We start from the raw sequence: 17,244 nt of genomic DNA, 5'->3' as shown, positions 1-17,244 counted from the left end.
AGTCAGAGCACAACAGAGAAGTAGCAAACACGTCGGTGGATATAGATAGAATATCAGACAAAGTTGGTCAAATTTACGCAAAGAATATATCATGTACATCGTATGACCAAGTTTGACAATGCCATATACATCAGATGATCACACACACGCTGAAACAATCTACATAATAGCAACACGTACGGCTCATCCAAGGCCACATCGAATGCCTGCCGAGGCAAGGAAGCTACTTCTGCTCAACCATGGATAAAAGAATCAACAGACATATACTACGTGTTGTGTTTAAATACCAGATCTTGTGCTGCTATAGTCGATAGCTGATGTGTGCCAGCAAAGGGCAAAAAAGAATGGAACCTAAAGAGGGGGAAAAAGAAAGCAGAGCAACCTTCCACTGAATGCCTCTCTGATGACGACAGAAGCATGTTTATTCACAAATAATCTAATTAAGGAATCATATCAGCTGGACATATGCCACATCTATATATCAAATTATCAATTAGGAATCCTTCTCCATCCCTGCTGAAGAACTGATGTTATTTGGATGTAGGGCACTTTCCATTTCCGTTAGCAGCGGTCTCGGGCAATTTATATCCCCAAGGGTTCTTGCTGGTCCAGTTCCACTGATCTCGGCACATCTCTTCGATGCCATACTTTGCCCTGCACAAAACCCATCATTGCAGCCATTTTTCAGGTCACTCGAGCATATGCTAGAAGAGCGTATTTTGGATCAACTTAGGCAAATAATGGTGACGGCATGCTACTACATACTTCCAGTGTAGCTCCTTCTCCGCTTTGGCAGTGGATGCATATACAATTTCGGCATCCCCAGGACGCCTTCCAGCCATGACCAGAGGGATTTTCTGAAATGATTTTAGAGGTCAGAAACTATGGAATACACAAAGAGAAGGTGAAAGATGAGCAAATCTTAGATAGTTAAACAAAGATTACAAAAAAAGTAACAGCACCTTCCCAGAAGCCTTCTCAAACGCTGCCACTATTTCCAAGACAGATGTTCCCCTTCCAGTTGCGAGATTATAGACATCACATCCTGTATCTTGCAGGAAAGCTTACAATTACATCACAGAAAATGAGGCCTTCACTATTGACTATAATTATATCTCCTTGAAAAAGAAAAATTAAGGAACAAAACTTTTTCTAAATCACGTCAAATATATTGTTTAATTAGTTTAACAGATTTCAGTTAGTTCATTGTTCATATGTTTCCTATCACCATTATCCTATTTTATCCTCTCCAATGCACCTTCAGATTATTGACCAACTCGGCATGCCGTTGTCAACTCTGGTGTTTCCACGTGGACACTTTTCCAACCTGGAAGATGTGCGGCCATCCTCTTCCCTTTTGCTACTCCCACCATTTCATCCCAAAAGTAAACAGATTGGCCTTTCATATTTTGTTATTTTATCATGCATATCTAATATCAGAGTTGAAAACTGTCAGTTTCGCCTTTGTTCCAACCAAAGTCGATTCATAGTCATGATAAACTAGATAATTTAAGTTCATGTTGCATGTGAACATTGTACAGCGTCTTAGATGGTCCCAAAGCCATCTAATTTAAACACAAAATTAGTGCCATTTTATACACACCTATGTGAGAGCCCTCAAAGAGCTTCTGCAGGGCTGCAATATGTCCATCTGCCAAGTCAACAACATGAATATAATCCCTTACCTGAAATCATAAAAATGAAGTCCATTAGAACAGAAATTGTGAATCATAAAGAAAACCTAAATAGAAAAAACATTCTGCATATAAAATCCAGCAGATTGCTGGAAGGTGGAAGCCTGAACAAGATAAAGATAGATATAGTTAAGTTACATGAAGTCATGAACTGTATTCGGGTAAAAATAGTACACTATGGAATAGCAAAACCAACAAATTTCACGTGGTTATTTGATATACTTTGTCATATATCCCTCATAACACATGAAAGAGCTGAAAACCATGACTGGAAATTGCGAAAATTATTAGCATACTATGGGCAAAAGACAGACAAAACAGATATCGGAATTGATATTGTTATGGAAACACAAAAGTCAAAAAAATTTCTTGACTGTGTTTCTAACCTTCTAAATTAACTTCCCACTGAAAATGTGAAAAACTTAAGCTTGTTTTAGTGTCAGAAAAAAGTGTAACCCATAACAACTTTATTATGACTGCATCACTTTCTGCATTCAGACACTGCAAATTCATATGACAGATATCAAAACCCAGGTAAAATCTATAGCTTCCAAACAATGTAGTGGTTTCACAGAAATACTGCATTCAAATCATAGTCATATCCTCCTCAAAGTGCTGATACCCTCAAGCATTTAAATACTGCATTCAAATCATAGTCATATCTTCCTCAAAGTGCTAATACCCTCAAGCATTTGCTTAAGACTAGGTATGCCAAAATCATTTCCAAGCACTAGACTAATATTTCTAGAAAAAAATTATTAAATGGATGTAAAAAAGCAAAAAAAAAAAAAGTTTACATGTTAAAGAACAGTACCGCTGTGCCATCCTTGGTTGAATAGTCATTTCCAAACACTGTAAGGGCAGCTCTCCTTCCAACAGCAACTTGCTGTACAAAGGGCATGAGGTTATTGGGAATTCCACGGGGATCTTCACCAATGTAGCCACTGGGATGAGCTCCAACAGGATTGAAGTATCTTAATAAAATAATATCCCACTCATTGTCACCTTGACAGATATCACGACACATATCTTCAGTCATAAGCTGCAATGATATGTATACAAGGATATTAGCTCAGGCAGTGGGTGCATTAAAAAGAAAGACAGGCAGAGAATGAAAGAAACCTTAGTACGTCCATATGGGTTTATTGCGCACAAGGGATATTCTTCTGTACAAGGCACTTCCTTGGGTGATCCATAAACTGTGGCTGATGATGAGAATACCAGCTGAAAAGTTTAAGATATCAGGCACCCAAATGGTTCATGTTCAAAATGGTCAAGAATAAGACATAAAAGTGACATTCAGGATGAAATCCACATATGTAAGATAGATAAAATAATTCTAATACATAAGCTGAGGAAATAAACATACTGGAAAGTCAAAACATCCAATTCAACAATAATTAATATTTATAGAGAACAACAGGCAAAGAAGCCGCCGACAAATGGCCCACAGCAAACTTTGATGTTTCCACAAGTAATCATCAATACATCCAAGCGAGGGACACCACCTAGGCAACTGGCTTTTCAAAGGTCCAAGCCAAGTGGCTGCTCAAGAACCTAGATGGGGCCTAGGACCCTAGTTCCTACCCTTCTCTTCTTAGGTGACTGCTTAAGTAATACAAGTAATTATTAAAAAGGATCACAGATTACACATATAACAGTTCTACAAACTCATGTGACAAATAACAACAGCAAATGCATTCTTAAAAATATTTATGCATGTTTTCAGCCATCACAGACAACACTCTATCTTGTTTGTTATAATTAGTACTGATGTTTCCATTTATTTCTGTTAGTATCTCAAGTGCATACTCCAACAAAGCACCTGACCAAGATGCATAGAAAGAGTAACCTATTAACTCTAAGAGAGAATTTCTAGTTGGGAGTTTAAAATTTCATTATATGTTTAACTAAAATAGTTACTGCAACAGGAATACATATCATCTTATGTTTTTAAAAAACTTTTCATCGAACATATTAGTACTATAAAATAATAAAAAAATTTCAAATCCATACTATCTTGAGGTATCATAATTTAGTCGTATGCATGCATGTCTAGGCCTTCCACTAGGCCTTTTTAAGGGGTTATCATCTAGAACAATGACCTTATACAAGAGATACAAAGAGAGAAGGGAGAAGAAGAATAGAATGTCTTACAAATGGCAAATTATTCAAAAAACCTAATTTGAAAGATCGATGAAAAAGGAATAAGATTACTTTGAACCAAGGTCTGCCATACCGAATCGTACCGCCCGATACGGGCGGTATGTACCGGTCCGACAGGCCAGCGGTACGTGGACCACCCGGTATCGGTCCGCACTGTAGCAGTGCACTGTAGCAGTACAGTATACTGTTACAGTAGCAGTACAGTGCACCTGGGTGTACCGCTCGGTACACCGTACCGTACCAGTACCGAGCCCAGGTCAAAATACTGGTGCAGTACGGTATTGCGAACCTTGCTTTGAACACTCTTGTTTGTGGAAAAATTATGAGATGAAAATTGGTATCAGAGAAGAAAATACTTGTTATTAACTTCCAGAATGAAACACCTAGTGGGCTTAAATTTCTCCTCATGAAGATGACTGGACATATAGTCCCCAGAGATTATTACTCACATTTGCTTCAAAAAATTATACACTCACATTGTCACATAAGTAATATTCATTTATCTACGTAATCAGATAGAAGTTTCTTAATTTTGTAAAAATTTTCGAAATGTCCATAAGAGAGGCGCATGTAAAATAAATGTCCCATATTACCTTTTTGCATCCATAAGCAGCCATTACTTCGAAGAGAATTATGGTACCAATAAGGTTGTTGTTGTAATAAAGCAAAGGTTTTCTAACACTTTCACCAACAGCCTTTATTCCAGCAAAGTGTATAACAGCATCAAACCTGCAGAGTCACAGCGGAACTTGAGCTTAAAAGAGAGCACAAACCTTCGTACAAGATTATGTGAAAAAAATATAATTCCAAGTGACAACAAAGCTCTATCCTGCATCACTTACCAATGCCTACCGTTGAAAATCTACCAGCACAGCATGTGCAGGTCATCCAGATTGACCAACTACACAGCCATCACCATTGCTTTTACACTAAGTTACACTAACATCCACTAGAGAATGCACTAAATAAAAGTATCAATCTTTCATAAAGGATGCATTTCGTAAAAATATTTGTTCGCATGCACAATTTTACGAAACCAATAATAAGGAATAAAACCTTTATGTAGGCATTCAGAAAAAGAATAAAAATTTAGTTCATGTTTGGAGATAATTGCTTCATACAGATCTACAATAAATCCTAGACAAGAATGCACTCTTAGGACATCCTTATCCCAAGAGGATTAATAAAGAAGTCTCTGCCATGCTCGACGGTTAATCAAACTCCCCCATATTTCATTTTTATGTCATGTAGGGTGAATGACTCATGAAAGAATAATCTTATAACATGCTTAAAGAACTTAATTCGATCTGTAGCACAAGACAACCTCTAAGGCTCTAACTAGTCTTAGAATCTAGGTGTCGGTAAAGCTTTTAACTTCAGAGAATACCATTCAACTATTTGTGCCATTGTCTAAATGCAACATACAAAAGCAACGCACTGAATGGTCATGACATATTGATATCATATCTCTCTCTCTCTCTCTCTCTCTCTCTCTCTCTCTCTCTCTCTCTCACACACACACACACACACACACCCTCTCTCCCCCCATCCACATCATTCTATCATAATAGAAATATTGAATTGCATCAGTCTACCATATTAACAAACAAGTTGTGCGTTATTGCTTAAAATCTCTGCAATGTTGCTTATGTGTACTTCGTTCCCAACTTCTTTACTCATATCCATTTCCATCTCAACAGTAATCCCATTAAAGCTATTTGCTATGCCATCTCTCCAAGAATGAGCAAAGATTGTATTTCTGCTTCTTCTCCTACACGTCCCACCAGCAATTAGCTGATCCCATCCCCCTCAGTTCTCTTTGCAGTCACCCATGCTCGCCTCTTTCTTTCTATTGCCACTTTTAGTCTGACCGCTATTTATCACGATCCTCTAATCCTTCAGCCTCCACAACCACACTATTGCAGCTACCAATCCCCTTCCCCTTTGCCTCCTCTTCATGATCCACTGAATATCATCATTAATTGGTAGTCCTCAAGGAACAACTATGTTATTTTCTTATGGAATAAACCTCCATTATTTTATCATTCATTGTATAATTGTTCTCTAAAGAACCATAAGTATCTTAGTAGGCACATGTTGGCACCCTAGTTTAAGCTATACCAATCAATATTATGAAGAAAATTTAGTTTTAACATTTGCTTTAGTATTGACTCATTTTAGAAAGTTCTATCACATGTTATTTCAAATACTTTCAATTGCGCTCCGTGCCATATATCAGCACTGGTTGCACAATGCTATTTAATAACTTTGATAAAGATGATGAAACTAGTGACATGAGAAAAGATAGCTAACTATATTAAAACAGCCAACTTTAGCTATCGTCAACTAGATGATGAACCTATGTTATGTTTACCCCCCAGATAGCTACTGCAATTCAGTTCGCAACCTATACACAGTAAATGTACCAATTCGCCTAGAAGCCATCCTCATTGTCAAGGAAAAGAATGTGACCTTGTCATGGTTTTAATCAAATCAATTTGTTTGACTCTCTAGAAGATGCAACCATTGACCTCTTCCACAACCATTATACAGTGGAATCCTCAAAAAGACAATCTAAAATTCAACATAATAAAGAAGAAACGGGAAAAAGTCTTTAGTGTTATCAAGATATCTCAATAACCATCAATTCGAGATCATGGGACGAAAAAGTGAGAAGAACTTTCTAAATGATGACAGAGTGCGCTAGTGTAGTCTTTTACTTTTCGTAGAGTCCCAAAGTAATAATAATAGAATTGAACAGTTCAATGACCTTTGTATATTATTCCTAGTGAGAAAATGATAATAATAATCATGAAAAACAAAGTAATAATAATAGAAATCAACAGTTTAATAACCTAGGTATGATATTTCTAAGGAGAAAATGATACGAAAAATCATTATGAAGAGACTTACTTCGTGGAAGAAAAAACTTTTTCCAATGCTTCTCTGTCTCGAAGATCAATCTGCAGCATACACATACTTTAGAAAACCAATCTATAAATCTTGTAGCTCTTATTGTCAATCATCAGATGACTTGAATTTGACAAAATAACTAATCATGTGTGCCAGTTGAAGCAAATTCTTAACATAGTCTTGGCTCTCATCTAGTTCCTTGTTACTTCAATTTCCACTGGTACTTCAAACTTCAAAGGGGATCAAACAATTCATTTGTGTAGACTACATAATTTAAACAAGGCCGGCTACGAATAAGAATGCAGCATGGACTCAGCATTGTGATGTGAGCATCAAATGGTTTCAATAACTTCTTTGGAGAAAAAAATCATATTGTCAAGTGTAGAAACAACTAAGCACATATGATAATTGTGGTCAACCTCCAATCATGGAACTACACCTTAATGTAAAAACTCCAAATCCTAATTGGATTAGAAGCTTCTAACCACTAGGAACTATGTTTATGGAAAAAAAGGCTTATTTGTGGTGCTCTGTACGATGAAATGTACACCATGTAGTTTTTGAGTTACAAATTGCAACTAGGATGACAAGAATGACCAATGTCAATATATAGCTCAAAATTTTTGCCTACGTCCTGCAGCAGCAAGATTAAATTACCTAAAGAAAGGCTTAAAGGGGGGAAGATGTACATGCCTTTGTTGAGAAAGTTGTCCGTTCTAATTAAGTTAAATCAAAATTTCTTCAAGAAGTTAAAGAAAAGTTACCGATTTGAACACATCAGGTTATGATTCTCGTACGATTTGGTAGCAATTACCCTGGGCAGTTGACTCCAGACGGTGTCAAAGAAGCCTGAACTCGCATCTAGAATTTGACATTTTACCTAATTTGTTGAAGACTCCAAAGAGGCGTTTAAGACGCATGATCTGGCATCTAAAACTTGACGGCTCCCCTAGTGTGGCATCTAGAGCTGGCTCGTTTCCCTCGTTTGACGAAAGAGATGTCATGACCACAGAGATCCTAAATTGCAACACTATTAGGAGCTACAACCCACCGCAAATCTACCGATTCATAATGCCTGGAAAATACTACAAACCCAAGATGAAATTCACGAGAAGAAACCCAAGAACCACAATCATTTCACAACGGAAACGGCGCAGACGGGAACAAGAATAATCTCGATCGAGAAGTAAATCTTGCCAATCAAGAAGCCACTCGCATCTCACAGATTTCAAGACGAACCATCGCAACACATCCAAGAACCCTAAATCTCATAACCGATTCCGCAGGCGTGGAAGCAGAGGGATCAAATCGGTACCCGATGGAAGTCAAGGTTCTTGCCGAACTCCCCGGCGAGCTCCCTGACCCGCTCGAGGGCGACCTCCGAGGAGTTGTCGAGGTTGTCCACCACGACGGCGCGGTAGCCCCCCTTGAGGAGCTGCAGCACCGTGTGGCTGCCGATGTACCCGGCGCCGCCCGTCACCAGAATGTTCCGCGCCGCGGCCGGCGGAGAAGGCATCGGATCGGCGGCGGCAGCGGCGCGGCGAAGGTAAACGGAGGAACCGTCGAGATCTGGCGAGGGGAGGGCGGGGCGAGTGGGGGAACGCGAGGAATTTGGATCCGGGGCCGAGTGAGGAAGGTATATGTACCCGCCATGGTCATAGACCGTGCGCTGTCCGTGAACACCCCATCATTTTTTTATTTCTTTTTCTTCTCCTAAAAGATTATTCCATGTTGATTGTAGAAGTGCAGACTGCGTACGTGGCGCGAGGCGATTGGAGGGCGCTGAAACTTACAGCTCAGTCCTCGTCCGTGGTCGGAGGATGGGGGACGCGGCGCGGCTCAGCTGTTCGGACCCCGGCAGGAAACAGCTTCCTCAACGGCATACGGTGACGCGAGTGGCAAAGTTTATTTGGATCCCTAGTGAATGCAAAATTGGAATTTGAGAAGGGAATTGTGCAAGTTATTTTAAATGTTAATTGTCAAATATACGGAATATTTCACATCATAATGTAACTCCGAATATTTCCAGTCAGATCGATCGATGTAATAATCATAACAATAAATCTTAACACGAATATTCCTTCAACAACAACGGTATAAAATACATTCCTCTCTGTATGAAACAAACATCGACACTCTCTTGCTATACTATAATATTATCGAAAACGCGCATTAATTTTGTTACAAAACATTGGCATATCGGAATCATCAACTGTTAGATGCATAGCATTAGGATATCGGTGCAATCTGTATTTTATTGTATGAAAGACATATATATATATATATATATATATATATATATATATATATATATATATATATATATATATATATATATATATATATATGAATAAAAGAAAAGATCACCATGATGAGGCACCGACCAGTATAAAGAAGTAGGTAGATCAGTTAAAACCGGAGGGACGAGGCTTCCATGCGGCCATGCCTCGACCCAGCGGCTAAACAATTTCGCAGGCCCCACGGAGTTAAACCATAGCGGGCCCATGGCTGACAACCAATGGAAGGGCGGCACGGGAATACAGTGGAGGATGCGAGGAGGCCGCGTCGCGTCATACTCTGTTGCAGGCCACATGTTCGATGGAATGGTTCTGAGGGGACGGTGGATTTGTGAAGGACGTGGTGTGAGAGGAAGCTGCCTGTTTGTTGTTGCTGTTGTTGCTGCAATATATAATGTCAAACAACAGAACTTAGATTTGTCACGTATAAGAGAAAAGAACTGCTCAACCGAATCTAGAAAATAAATGATTGACTTGGCTCATTCATACATACACTTCGAGGAAACAACGCTCATGTCTTTTATACGTGCAGAAGAAAACACACTGATAGATGGATCCAAAACTTCCCCACTATAAAAGAGAGGGACAGAGAAAAAGAAAGTTTATTGTCATGACAAGGGATGTTAGGATGGGTTAAAAGATACTGATCATTATGATTCGTTTTTGCTTTCTATACACAGTGGAAAAATATTGTCTACTTGTTAATCTAAACATGTTCTAAACCGGATCAAAGGACACTTGAAAGGTATTTAACCCATCCTAACATTCGACTTGCTACGACTGCAGTGAACATTTAGTTGGAAGGTCGAGTCAAAAGAAAAACCCAAAAGAACTCTCTCCGCAAGCTTACAGCTTTGTTTTTGTCCTAGCTGTAATCCAAACATTAAATGCATGTGCACCTACTACAAAGGTCTCATTCTTCGGTTGAAGCCGCCACCAACCATCAAGTCAAGAGAGACAAAGCCAAGCCAGTCTGCTGTTTTTATGCTGCACGTCCTTATGGTCTTTGATTTAACATTTGGTTTAAATTATTATTGGAAGCTTCAGAATATTTGGATGCAAGGTTTGGTTAGTCATTATTGCACCTATTAAATGCTGTGAATGCCTCTATTCAGAAGTTATCGTATTCTAATGGCTCCTGATACTTTAATAGGCCATTAACTCTCTCATCGGCTGAACTTGTCCAACTCCTATAATCTTAGTGAAATTGCCTTCCACTAGGAGATGCTTGACCATTACATATATCCAAGTCAGAATTTTTTTCTACTCTCGACTCAGAATTATACTATAAAATGACCCAGAATTTTATATTGGTTGCCTTTTCTTGTTTGTCATTTGACTTGATTGTCCAACCATAAGACTCTTTCCCTCAAAGGTTCAGGATTGTTCTTCTCCTCACACTAGGAAACCATCCATCGAAAGGAGGTCCAACCATTGTTGTTGAGCATGCAGTCTCTGTGGCTGGATGAGGTGATGAAAGGTTGTTGTCATGCCTTGTCTACTCGTAAGGTACAACTTACAAGCTGATCTTCAAGTTTAGCTGTTAACTAATGAGTTCTTCATGTGCACCAGGTGAATACATAGGATAAAGGATGGATGAGCCTAGCAAACATAGGATAAAGGATCCTAATTAGGGAGGGCAACTTGATAAGGTTGGGAGAAGATGACATTTGGTGGGAGGGTAAAATTACCCTGTTACTACATGGTCGATCAGTGTTCAAGTCATGCAAATAACCTTTTTACTTGGAAGGTTGGAGATGTTATTGAAATAGTTGTTACCTTAATGAGGTGGGCATCCTCTTGGACAGCTTCATCAGGCGTGAAAACACTGGCCATCCAAAAGACCAAGACATAATTGCTAAATGGGATATGGCTTATGAGACTTGAGATTAGAAATAATGAAATGAAATTCTATAGGCATGGTGTGGATTCTTCACAACTTTGTTGAGAATCATAACTATTTTAATTAAAGTGGTATCGATAATTAGTTTTAAACTATGTGGAATGACAAACGTGCATGCATGTTTCAGAAGCAGAGGGTTTTCCAGTAGAATTTTTAGTTAAACTGGTAAACTATGACTCAAAACTATCTAAGAAAAGTCCCTTTGGATGAAGAACAGATTTGTCCACCTCCCACTTTTCCCTTCCTCACTTTCATTGAACACTAAAGCAGTGAATTTTCTCAAGAAAAGAAAGTAATGCATTCTACTTTTACCTAAAAAAATATGCACCAAGGAAGTGAAAATCGAGTAAATAAACTAATCCCTGCTATTTGATAGATTCTGTCATAGAGATGCAAAAAGAACATAAAAGGTTTGGGGTGCAATGGCAAATCTAGAAGAATGTGCCTTAACTAAGATCATAGTTCAAGGAACAAACTCACCAGAGCTGTGTCATATCTACATTGTTCAGCAACATTGAGATTTGAGATGCAGTTTTCCCACAGAACATTCTCTTGAAGAATATTGCTTAAGAACTAGCACTTGGGTGCCTTTGTTCTCCAGTTGCTGACAGTCCTGCGATTGAAGCACAAGACACCAAGTCATACACTCATGCATCATGATCTTCCATAGGGCAACATGCCAGAACGGCACATTTACCTCTTCCACGGAAGAAAGGAACATATGAATGGAAACATACTCACACGCGGCGGCCAAATCAAGATGCTCGGTTAACATCGGGAGGAAACTGGATCGTTAAAGAAAAGAGGAATCATTTCGATAAAGCCTACACGCATGGCGGGGCACACGGACACGAAGATCGAATGACACTCCACCCCCCGTCTTTCCACGACCTTCGCGATCATCTCTACCGTCATCGTTGCTCGCGGCATCGTCTCCCTCGTCGTAAAGGGCTCTTGCGGCGGCGGAGTAATTGGCGTTGGAGGAGGAGGAGGAGGAGGGAGGACGCCGAGGGACATCGGTCATCGTCGCTCTCAGGAGCACGCGAGCGAGCAGCTGATGGGCGCGAGGATGAGGAAGGAGAGGTGCGGCGGTTAGAACGAGAGGGCAAGAGCGTTCGCCTTGCGTGAAGACGACGGGGGGCTGTACGCTGGCAACGGATCCGTTCCTCCCCGCGTCACTCAGACGGTTACGTACCGGCCAAGTCACTGTTCTCAAACTCATTCAGGAGAGTATAATGTAACAGAACGCTATGATTCATCGTAACGGTCCATCGTTTTCATCGTAACAAATGATATATAATAATAATATTATTATTATTATGTGAATTATAATAGGCTGTTTATGGAAACCAAGAGACACCAGTCTTGACCGGCATATGATCGTTGACATCGAACCATTTTTAGTTGGTTTGAAACCGTAAGACAACTTCCACCACCACTCGTTCCCGATTAAAACAGCTGCCTCCTCCTCCTTCTCCTCCTCCTCCTCCACCTCCTCCTCCTCCTCCACCTCCTCCTCTCTGTTGCTCTCCGCATCACCCACGGATGGCGGGTCCGATGTCTGTTGTCCTCCTCGTCCTCCTCTTCATTACTCCTCTCTCCTCCCAGCAACAGGAGTTTCCGTCCGTCGAAGTGCCGCAGGCCTCGCCGGCTCCAAGCGCCGATAGCATGAACGTCAGCGTCGGCCATGACAGCAGCGCCGACGCCGCAAGTCCACCGCCCGTTCCGAAGCGCAGGTACCGCGGAAAGAATGGGCGGAAGAACATGGTGCGGGAGTTCCTGCATGCGCATAACCAGGTGCGGGCCTTGGCCGGCGAGAAGCCGTTCGAGTGGGACGACAATCTGGCACGGTACGCGCAGCGCTGGTCGGAGAAGCGGCGGTCCGACTGCGCCATCGTGCACTCGATGGGGCCCTACGGCGAGAACATGTTCTGGGGGTCGGGGTGGGACTGGAGGGTGGCGGACGCGGTGGGGAACTGGGCCAGGGAGCACATGTACTATAACCCGAGCGACAACTCGTGCATGTCGGGGAAGATGTGCGGCCACTTCACGCAGATCGTGTGGAACAGCTCCGAGGCGGTGGGTTGCGCCCGGGTTGAGTGCTTCTCCGGCGGCGTGATCATCACCTGCAACTACGATCCCCCGGGCAACTGGGTCGGCGAGAGCCCCTTCGGAAGCTTGGAATGAATGAAAGCTGCGGAGGCTCCTTTACATGGCAACTACTGTATAGCTATCTATATTTATTATATGCTGTTCATATATATAAAGCCAAGGTGGAATGAATATGATGGAATTGTTGTGGCCGTTTGATCCTTAAACTTGCAACCAAGTTCATGATCATATATATATATATATATATATATATATATATATATATATATATATATATATATATATATATATATATATATATATATATATATGTTAAGGTTTAGGTGAAGGAAAAATGATTGAATATTTTACGGTGCAAGTTTTCTTCCAATTGATTTGAACGGTTGGAAATGAGGAATTAAACTTCAGTTTTAGGATTTGAGTGGATCCATCTATGATATTTATGTATGATTTGAGCATCGCCATGAGCACAACACATATGATACGTTACTTATTCCGATCATTTTATTAATACTTATTGAGTTTAAATCATTCATTAAAATATTTAACATCAAATTAGTAAAAATACAAATTAATTTAAATCTAAGACTAAATTGAAATGTTATTATCTCTTACACTTAAAAACTTACACGTTGTCCTTGAGATTCAATATATTTTTGATTCGATATCAACTAAATATAAAAGTTTATCTTCAACCCAACGAAAGAGGAGAGAGAGGAGGACTTACTATTTTAAATTACTTGTGCAAGTGGCATCTCGACTATTTATAAAGTTGCAAAGGGCAAGGGCTTGCCCTTACATAAGTTGTATATCGACCTTTGCCTCTCCTCTCTTTTTCCCAAAGAGGAGTTGAAACTTTGAGGAGCCTCTGAAGGTATTGGTGCTACGAAGGCAAGAGGCACTTCGTTTGGTTTTCTCTTTGGAAGCAGCTCTTTGGTTTCTCATCCTTTTGGGGGTGGAGCACCTTCACAATGATCTTCTACTTCTTCGGCTTGTTGATGTTAGCATGATGGCTAGACTGAGTTGGTGTTAATACCTCAAGCAATGACTCATGAACAGTGGCCAAAGATAAAGAGGCCATCGTCGTACTCAAAGAGGAGCAAGACCATTTTTTCTTCAATGAGTGTAGATTCATACCTGTAGAGGATCAAAATCATAAAAACGTAGAGAATAGAAAAGATAGGTGATGTAAAGTGATCGGGTGTTTCAATCATTCCCTAAAGAGCCAAGTTGAGACCCATGTCAATCAGTCAGTCCTTATCCATTTTTTGAACGGCCTCAAAGAAAGAGAGTTTGTCCTTCAATTACCACTTGACTTGCCTCCTTGTCCGACAAAAGAGGAGGTGCTATCTATGTAGTGTACCGACCAAGCAAGATTGAACCCCCGATCTCAACTTAAACCTATGAGAAAGAAGCACTCATTCCAACCTTTATAGTTAGAAGGGACATCGCTAACTTTGAATCACCCTCAAGCAGCTAAGTAGTAGCCACTCCTTGTCTCAATTGAAAACAAACAACAAAAATTTTATAGATCAGAGTAATATCGACATGCTAGCATTCTCTTATGAATACTATTAAATAGCGCACGAGTTAGGCATCGTTTGAGAGGATGATATCTTCCACTAATGAAGGCAAGATACTATTAAGTGAAGGGAAAGATGAAATCCAATCTCAAGGGTATCACAAGACAAGCCAAAGGACCCAAGTGTGGGATCAAATGGATGCTAACCGAGTCAAGGGATATGCAAATCAAACTCAACTATGATGGAATACCTAGTTCACAAGTGATCTATGAGTGGTGCACTCACCACTGAATTATAATCAAACGAGCTTTTTATAGACTGTAAATCTTAAAGAATCTTTGGGTTCACATGAACTACCTCCCCTTATGAAAGGGAGGTCAGGACCTCCTCTATCCTTAGGCTGTCCAAAAACGAAGTGCGAACTTTGACCGTCCGATGGGTAAGAGATCGGGAGAAACTTGTCTGAGAAAGGAAAGATATCATGACCTGAGGAAGCGAAAGAGTAGGATGGTGGAAGATCAATTTATTGCAAAACCGATATTAGGACTATGAGGGACTCGAGAACCAAGTCACCCTACAAGGAACCAGAGCGAAGTAGAGAAAGCTTCTAAAAAGGCCCTAAAGGCAAGGTAGAAGGCTTTTGAGGATGCTCCATTAGTTCAAATTAAAGAATAAATCTAACCCCAAATGGTAAAGAAAGATTTATAAAGAGGGAGTCGATCTCTCTCCTCCCACGATTGAGACAAGTGTTCCTTCGTGACAATTCCAAAGGGTCATCAATAGATGAAGGACTCAAAAAAGCACCCAAATATGCCAAGGCAGAGATAAAGACAAAATATACTAGAGGCACATGAGTTGGGAAAACTCGACCTGTGTGAGGAGAAATCCGCCAAGCGCAAAGGCACAAGGCAAAATATATTTGAGGTATGTGAGTTGAAAAAACATAACTCATGTGAAGAGAAATCCGCCCTAATAAAGACACCAGACAAAATATACCTGAGGTGCGAGTCAGGAAAACTCCACCGACATGAAGAGAAATTTGCTATAGCGGAACTATAAGGTAAAATGTGCCTGAGGCACCGCGAGTTGGGAAAACCCGATCCGCATAAGCAGAAAGCTACCATGGCAGAGGTAGAAAGCAAAATATGTCCAAGTTGTGAGTCAGAAAAACCCAGCTCACGTGAGGAGAAATTTGTTACAACGAAGGCATAAGATAAAATGTGTCCAAGTGCGTCGAGAAAATTTGACCCATGTGAGGAGAAATATGCTACGGCAGAGGCATAAGGCAAAATATGCCGAAGATATATGAGTTAAAAAAACTTGACTCGTATGAGAAGAAATCTACCATAACGAAGGCATAAGGTAAAATGTGTCTAAGGCGCGTGAGTCAAAAAAACTTATGCATAAAAAAAATCTACTACAATGAAGGCACAAGGTAGAATGTGCTTAAGGCACATAAGTCCAAAAAACTTAATCCATGTAAAGAAAAATCTGTCACGATGGAGGCATAAGGCAAAATATGCCCGAGGCATGTGAGTTGAAAAAGTCCGACTCACGTGATGAGAAATATGTTATGGCAAAGGCACAAGGCAAAATATGTGCAAGGTGTGAAGGTCGAGAGGGTTGACCCTCACCTCCATCCGAGGTGTGGTGGTCAAGAAGGCCAACCCCCTCCTCCATCCGAGGTGTGAAGGTTGCAAAGAGACAGAGAGGTTAGAAAATTCGACCCCGCCCGACAAACGTGCACCTTTTGACGCCACCAGGGATAAGTCAGCAATGGATCGCTACTAGCTACGCTGATGAGGTGATCTTGAATGCACTCGTGTCGGATGAACTAAATGCCTCAATTCAAATCCCTCTCGCAAGAGCCTCAAAGCATGCCTTAGGGGGTGGGATAAATGATTTGGAGTATACTATCAGCTAATCATTATCTGACATATAACTATCATGTGAAGTCCTCGATGGAGGGAAAGGATCCAAGTCACCTTTCACCCGTCTACCAACATGGATAAGAGTCCAAAGTAGGTCCAAAGCAGATAGTTCGGGGTTGTCCCCCTCTTATCGCTCACGTCGATAAGTGGCTAAGAGGAGATCATAGGGGACGGTTAGAGATTACCTCCTCGTAGAATATTCACGAATATTCTATCCCTTTGTGACCAGGTATAAAAACTTATTTTTAATACGAAGAGAGAGGGGGGCTTACTTCTTTTGATTATTCGTGTCCGCACTCATATACCTCGAGGTACTAACTTGGGCATCAGAAAGATCGGGTCTCTCGACCTCGCTCTTCATGTAAGTGACACATTGGGAGCTTGACGTTTCTAACTCAAAGACACATCAGACAATCTTACACATGTGGGTCCAAATCATGTTAGAACTGAGCAAAACGTCAATGACATTTTTGCTCATCAAATACCAAGTTAGCTCTAATGTCGATTGTTACATACTGACATAATATAATAACTAGCTAAGGTTATAGCTTTGATGTTAATTGTTATAGCATGAAGTTATAAGATAATTAGGTCATTAGCCAATATGTTTAAGCTTAAATTAATAGTAATATGTAAAATTTACACCCTTAAGATTAAATTGGAGTGTTTGATTCTTAATCAATTTTGTTGATAAAAAACATTTTT

The 17,244-nt window shown here is 40.4% G+C and overlaps 2 protein-coding genes and 1 long non-coding RNA gene across 3 annotated transcripts; 1 reads left to right on the top strand and 2 right to left on the bottom strand.

Annotated features, from left to right (window-relative positions):
- Nucleotides 1–53: 53 nt before the first annotated feature.
- LOC103996107 (UDP-glucose 4-epimerase GEPI48) lies at nucleotides 54–8,435 on the bottom strand. Its single transcript, XM_009416933.3, has 9 exons — nucleotides 8,089–8,435; nucleotides 6,774–6,823; nucleotides 4,454–4,589; nucleotides 2,817–2,918; nucleotides 2,509–2,736; nucleotides 1,604–1,685; nucleotides 963–1,045; nucleotides 766–857; nucleotides 54–654 (listed from the first exon to the last, which is right to left on the bottom strand). Exons 1-9 carry the CDS (start codon nucleotides 8,287–8,289, stop codon nucleotides 531–533), a joined length of 1,098 nt encoding a protein of 365 aa, XP_009415208.2. The 5' UTR covers nucleotides 8,290–8,435; the 3' UTR covers nucleotides 54–530.
- Nucleotides 8,436–9,148: 713 nt separating this feature from the next.
- Nucleotides 9,149–12,195, bottom strand: LOC135644819 (uncharacterized). The gene is made up of 3 exons (XR_010498601.1): nucleotides 11,715–12,195; nucleotides 11,454–11,586; nucleotides 9,149–9,452 (listed from the first exon to the last, which is right to left on the bottom strand). It is a non-coding gene; the product is annotated as an uncharacterized LOC135644819 (long non-coding RNA).
- A 204-nt stretch (nucleotides 12,196–12,399) lies between these two features.
- On the top strand, nucleotides 12,400–13,283 carry LOC135644940 (pathogenesis-related protein 1C-like). The gene has a single exon (XM_065162925.1). It carries the CDS (start codon nucleotides 12,519–12,521, stop codon nucleotides 13,158–13,160), a length of 642 nt encoding a protein of 213 aa, XP_065018997.1. The 5' UTR covers nucleotides 12,400–12,518; the 3' UTR covers nucleotides 13,161–13,283.
- Nucleotides 13,284–17,244: the final 3,961 nt, after the last annotated feature.

Source organism: Musa acuminata, chromosome BXJ3-8, assembly GCF_036884655.1.
Source record: "Musa acuminata AAA Group cultivar baxijiao chromosome BXJ3-8, Cavendish_Baxijiao_AAA, whole genome shotgun sequence".
Classification (NCBI taxonomy): domain Eukaryota; kingdom Viridiplantae; phylum Streptophyta; class Magnoliopsida; order Zingiberales; family Musaceae; genus Musa; species Musa acuminata.
The sequence above is the reverse complement of the archived record's forward strand: the minus strand, read 5'-3'. Positions and strand labels throughout refer to the sequence as shown.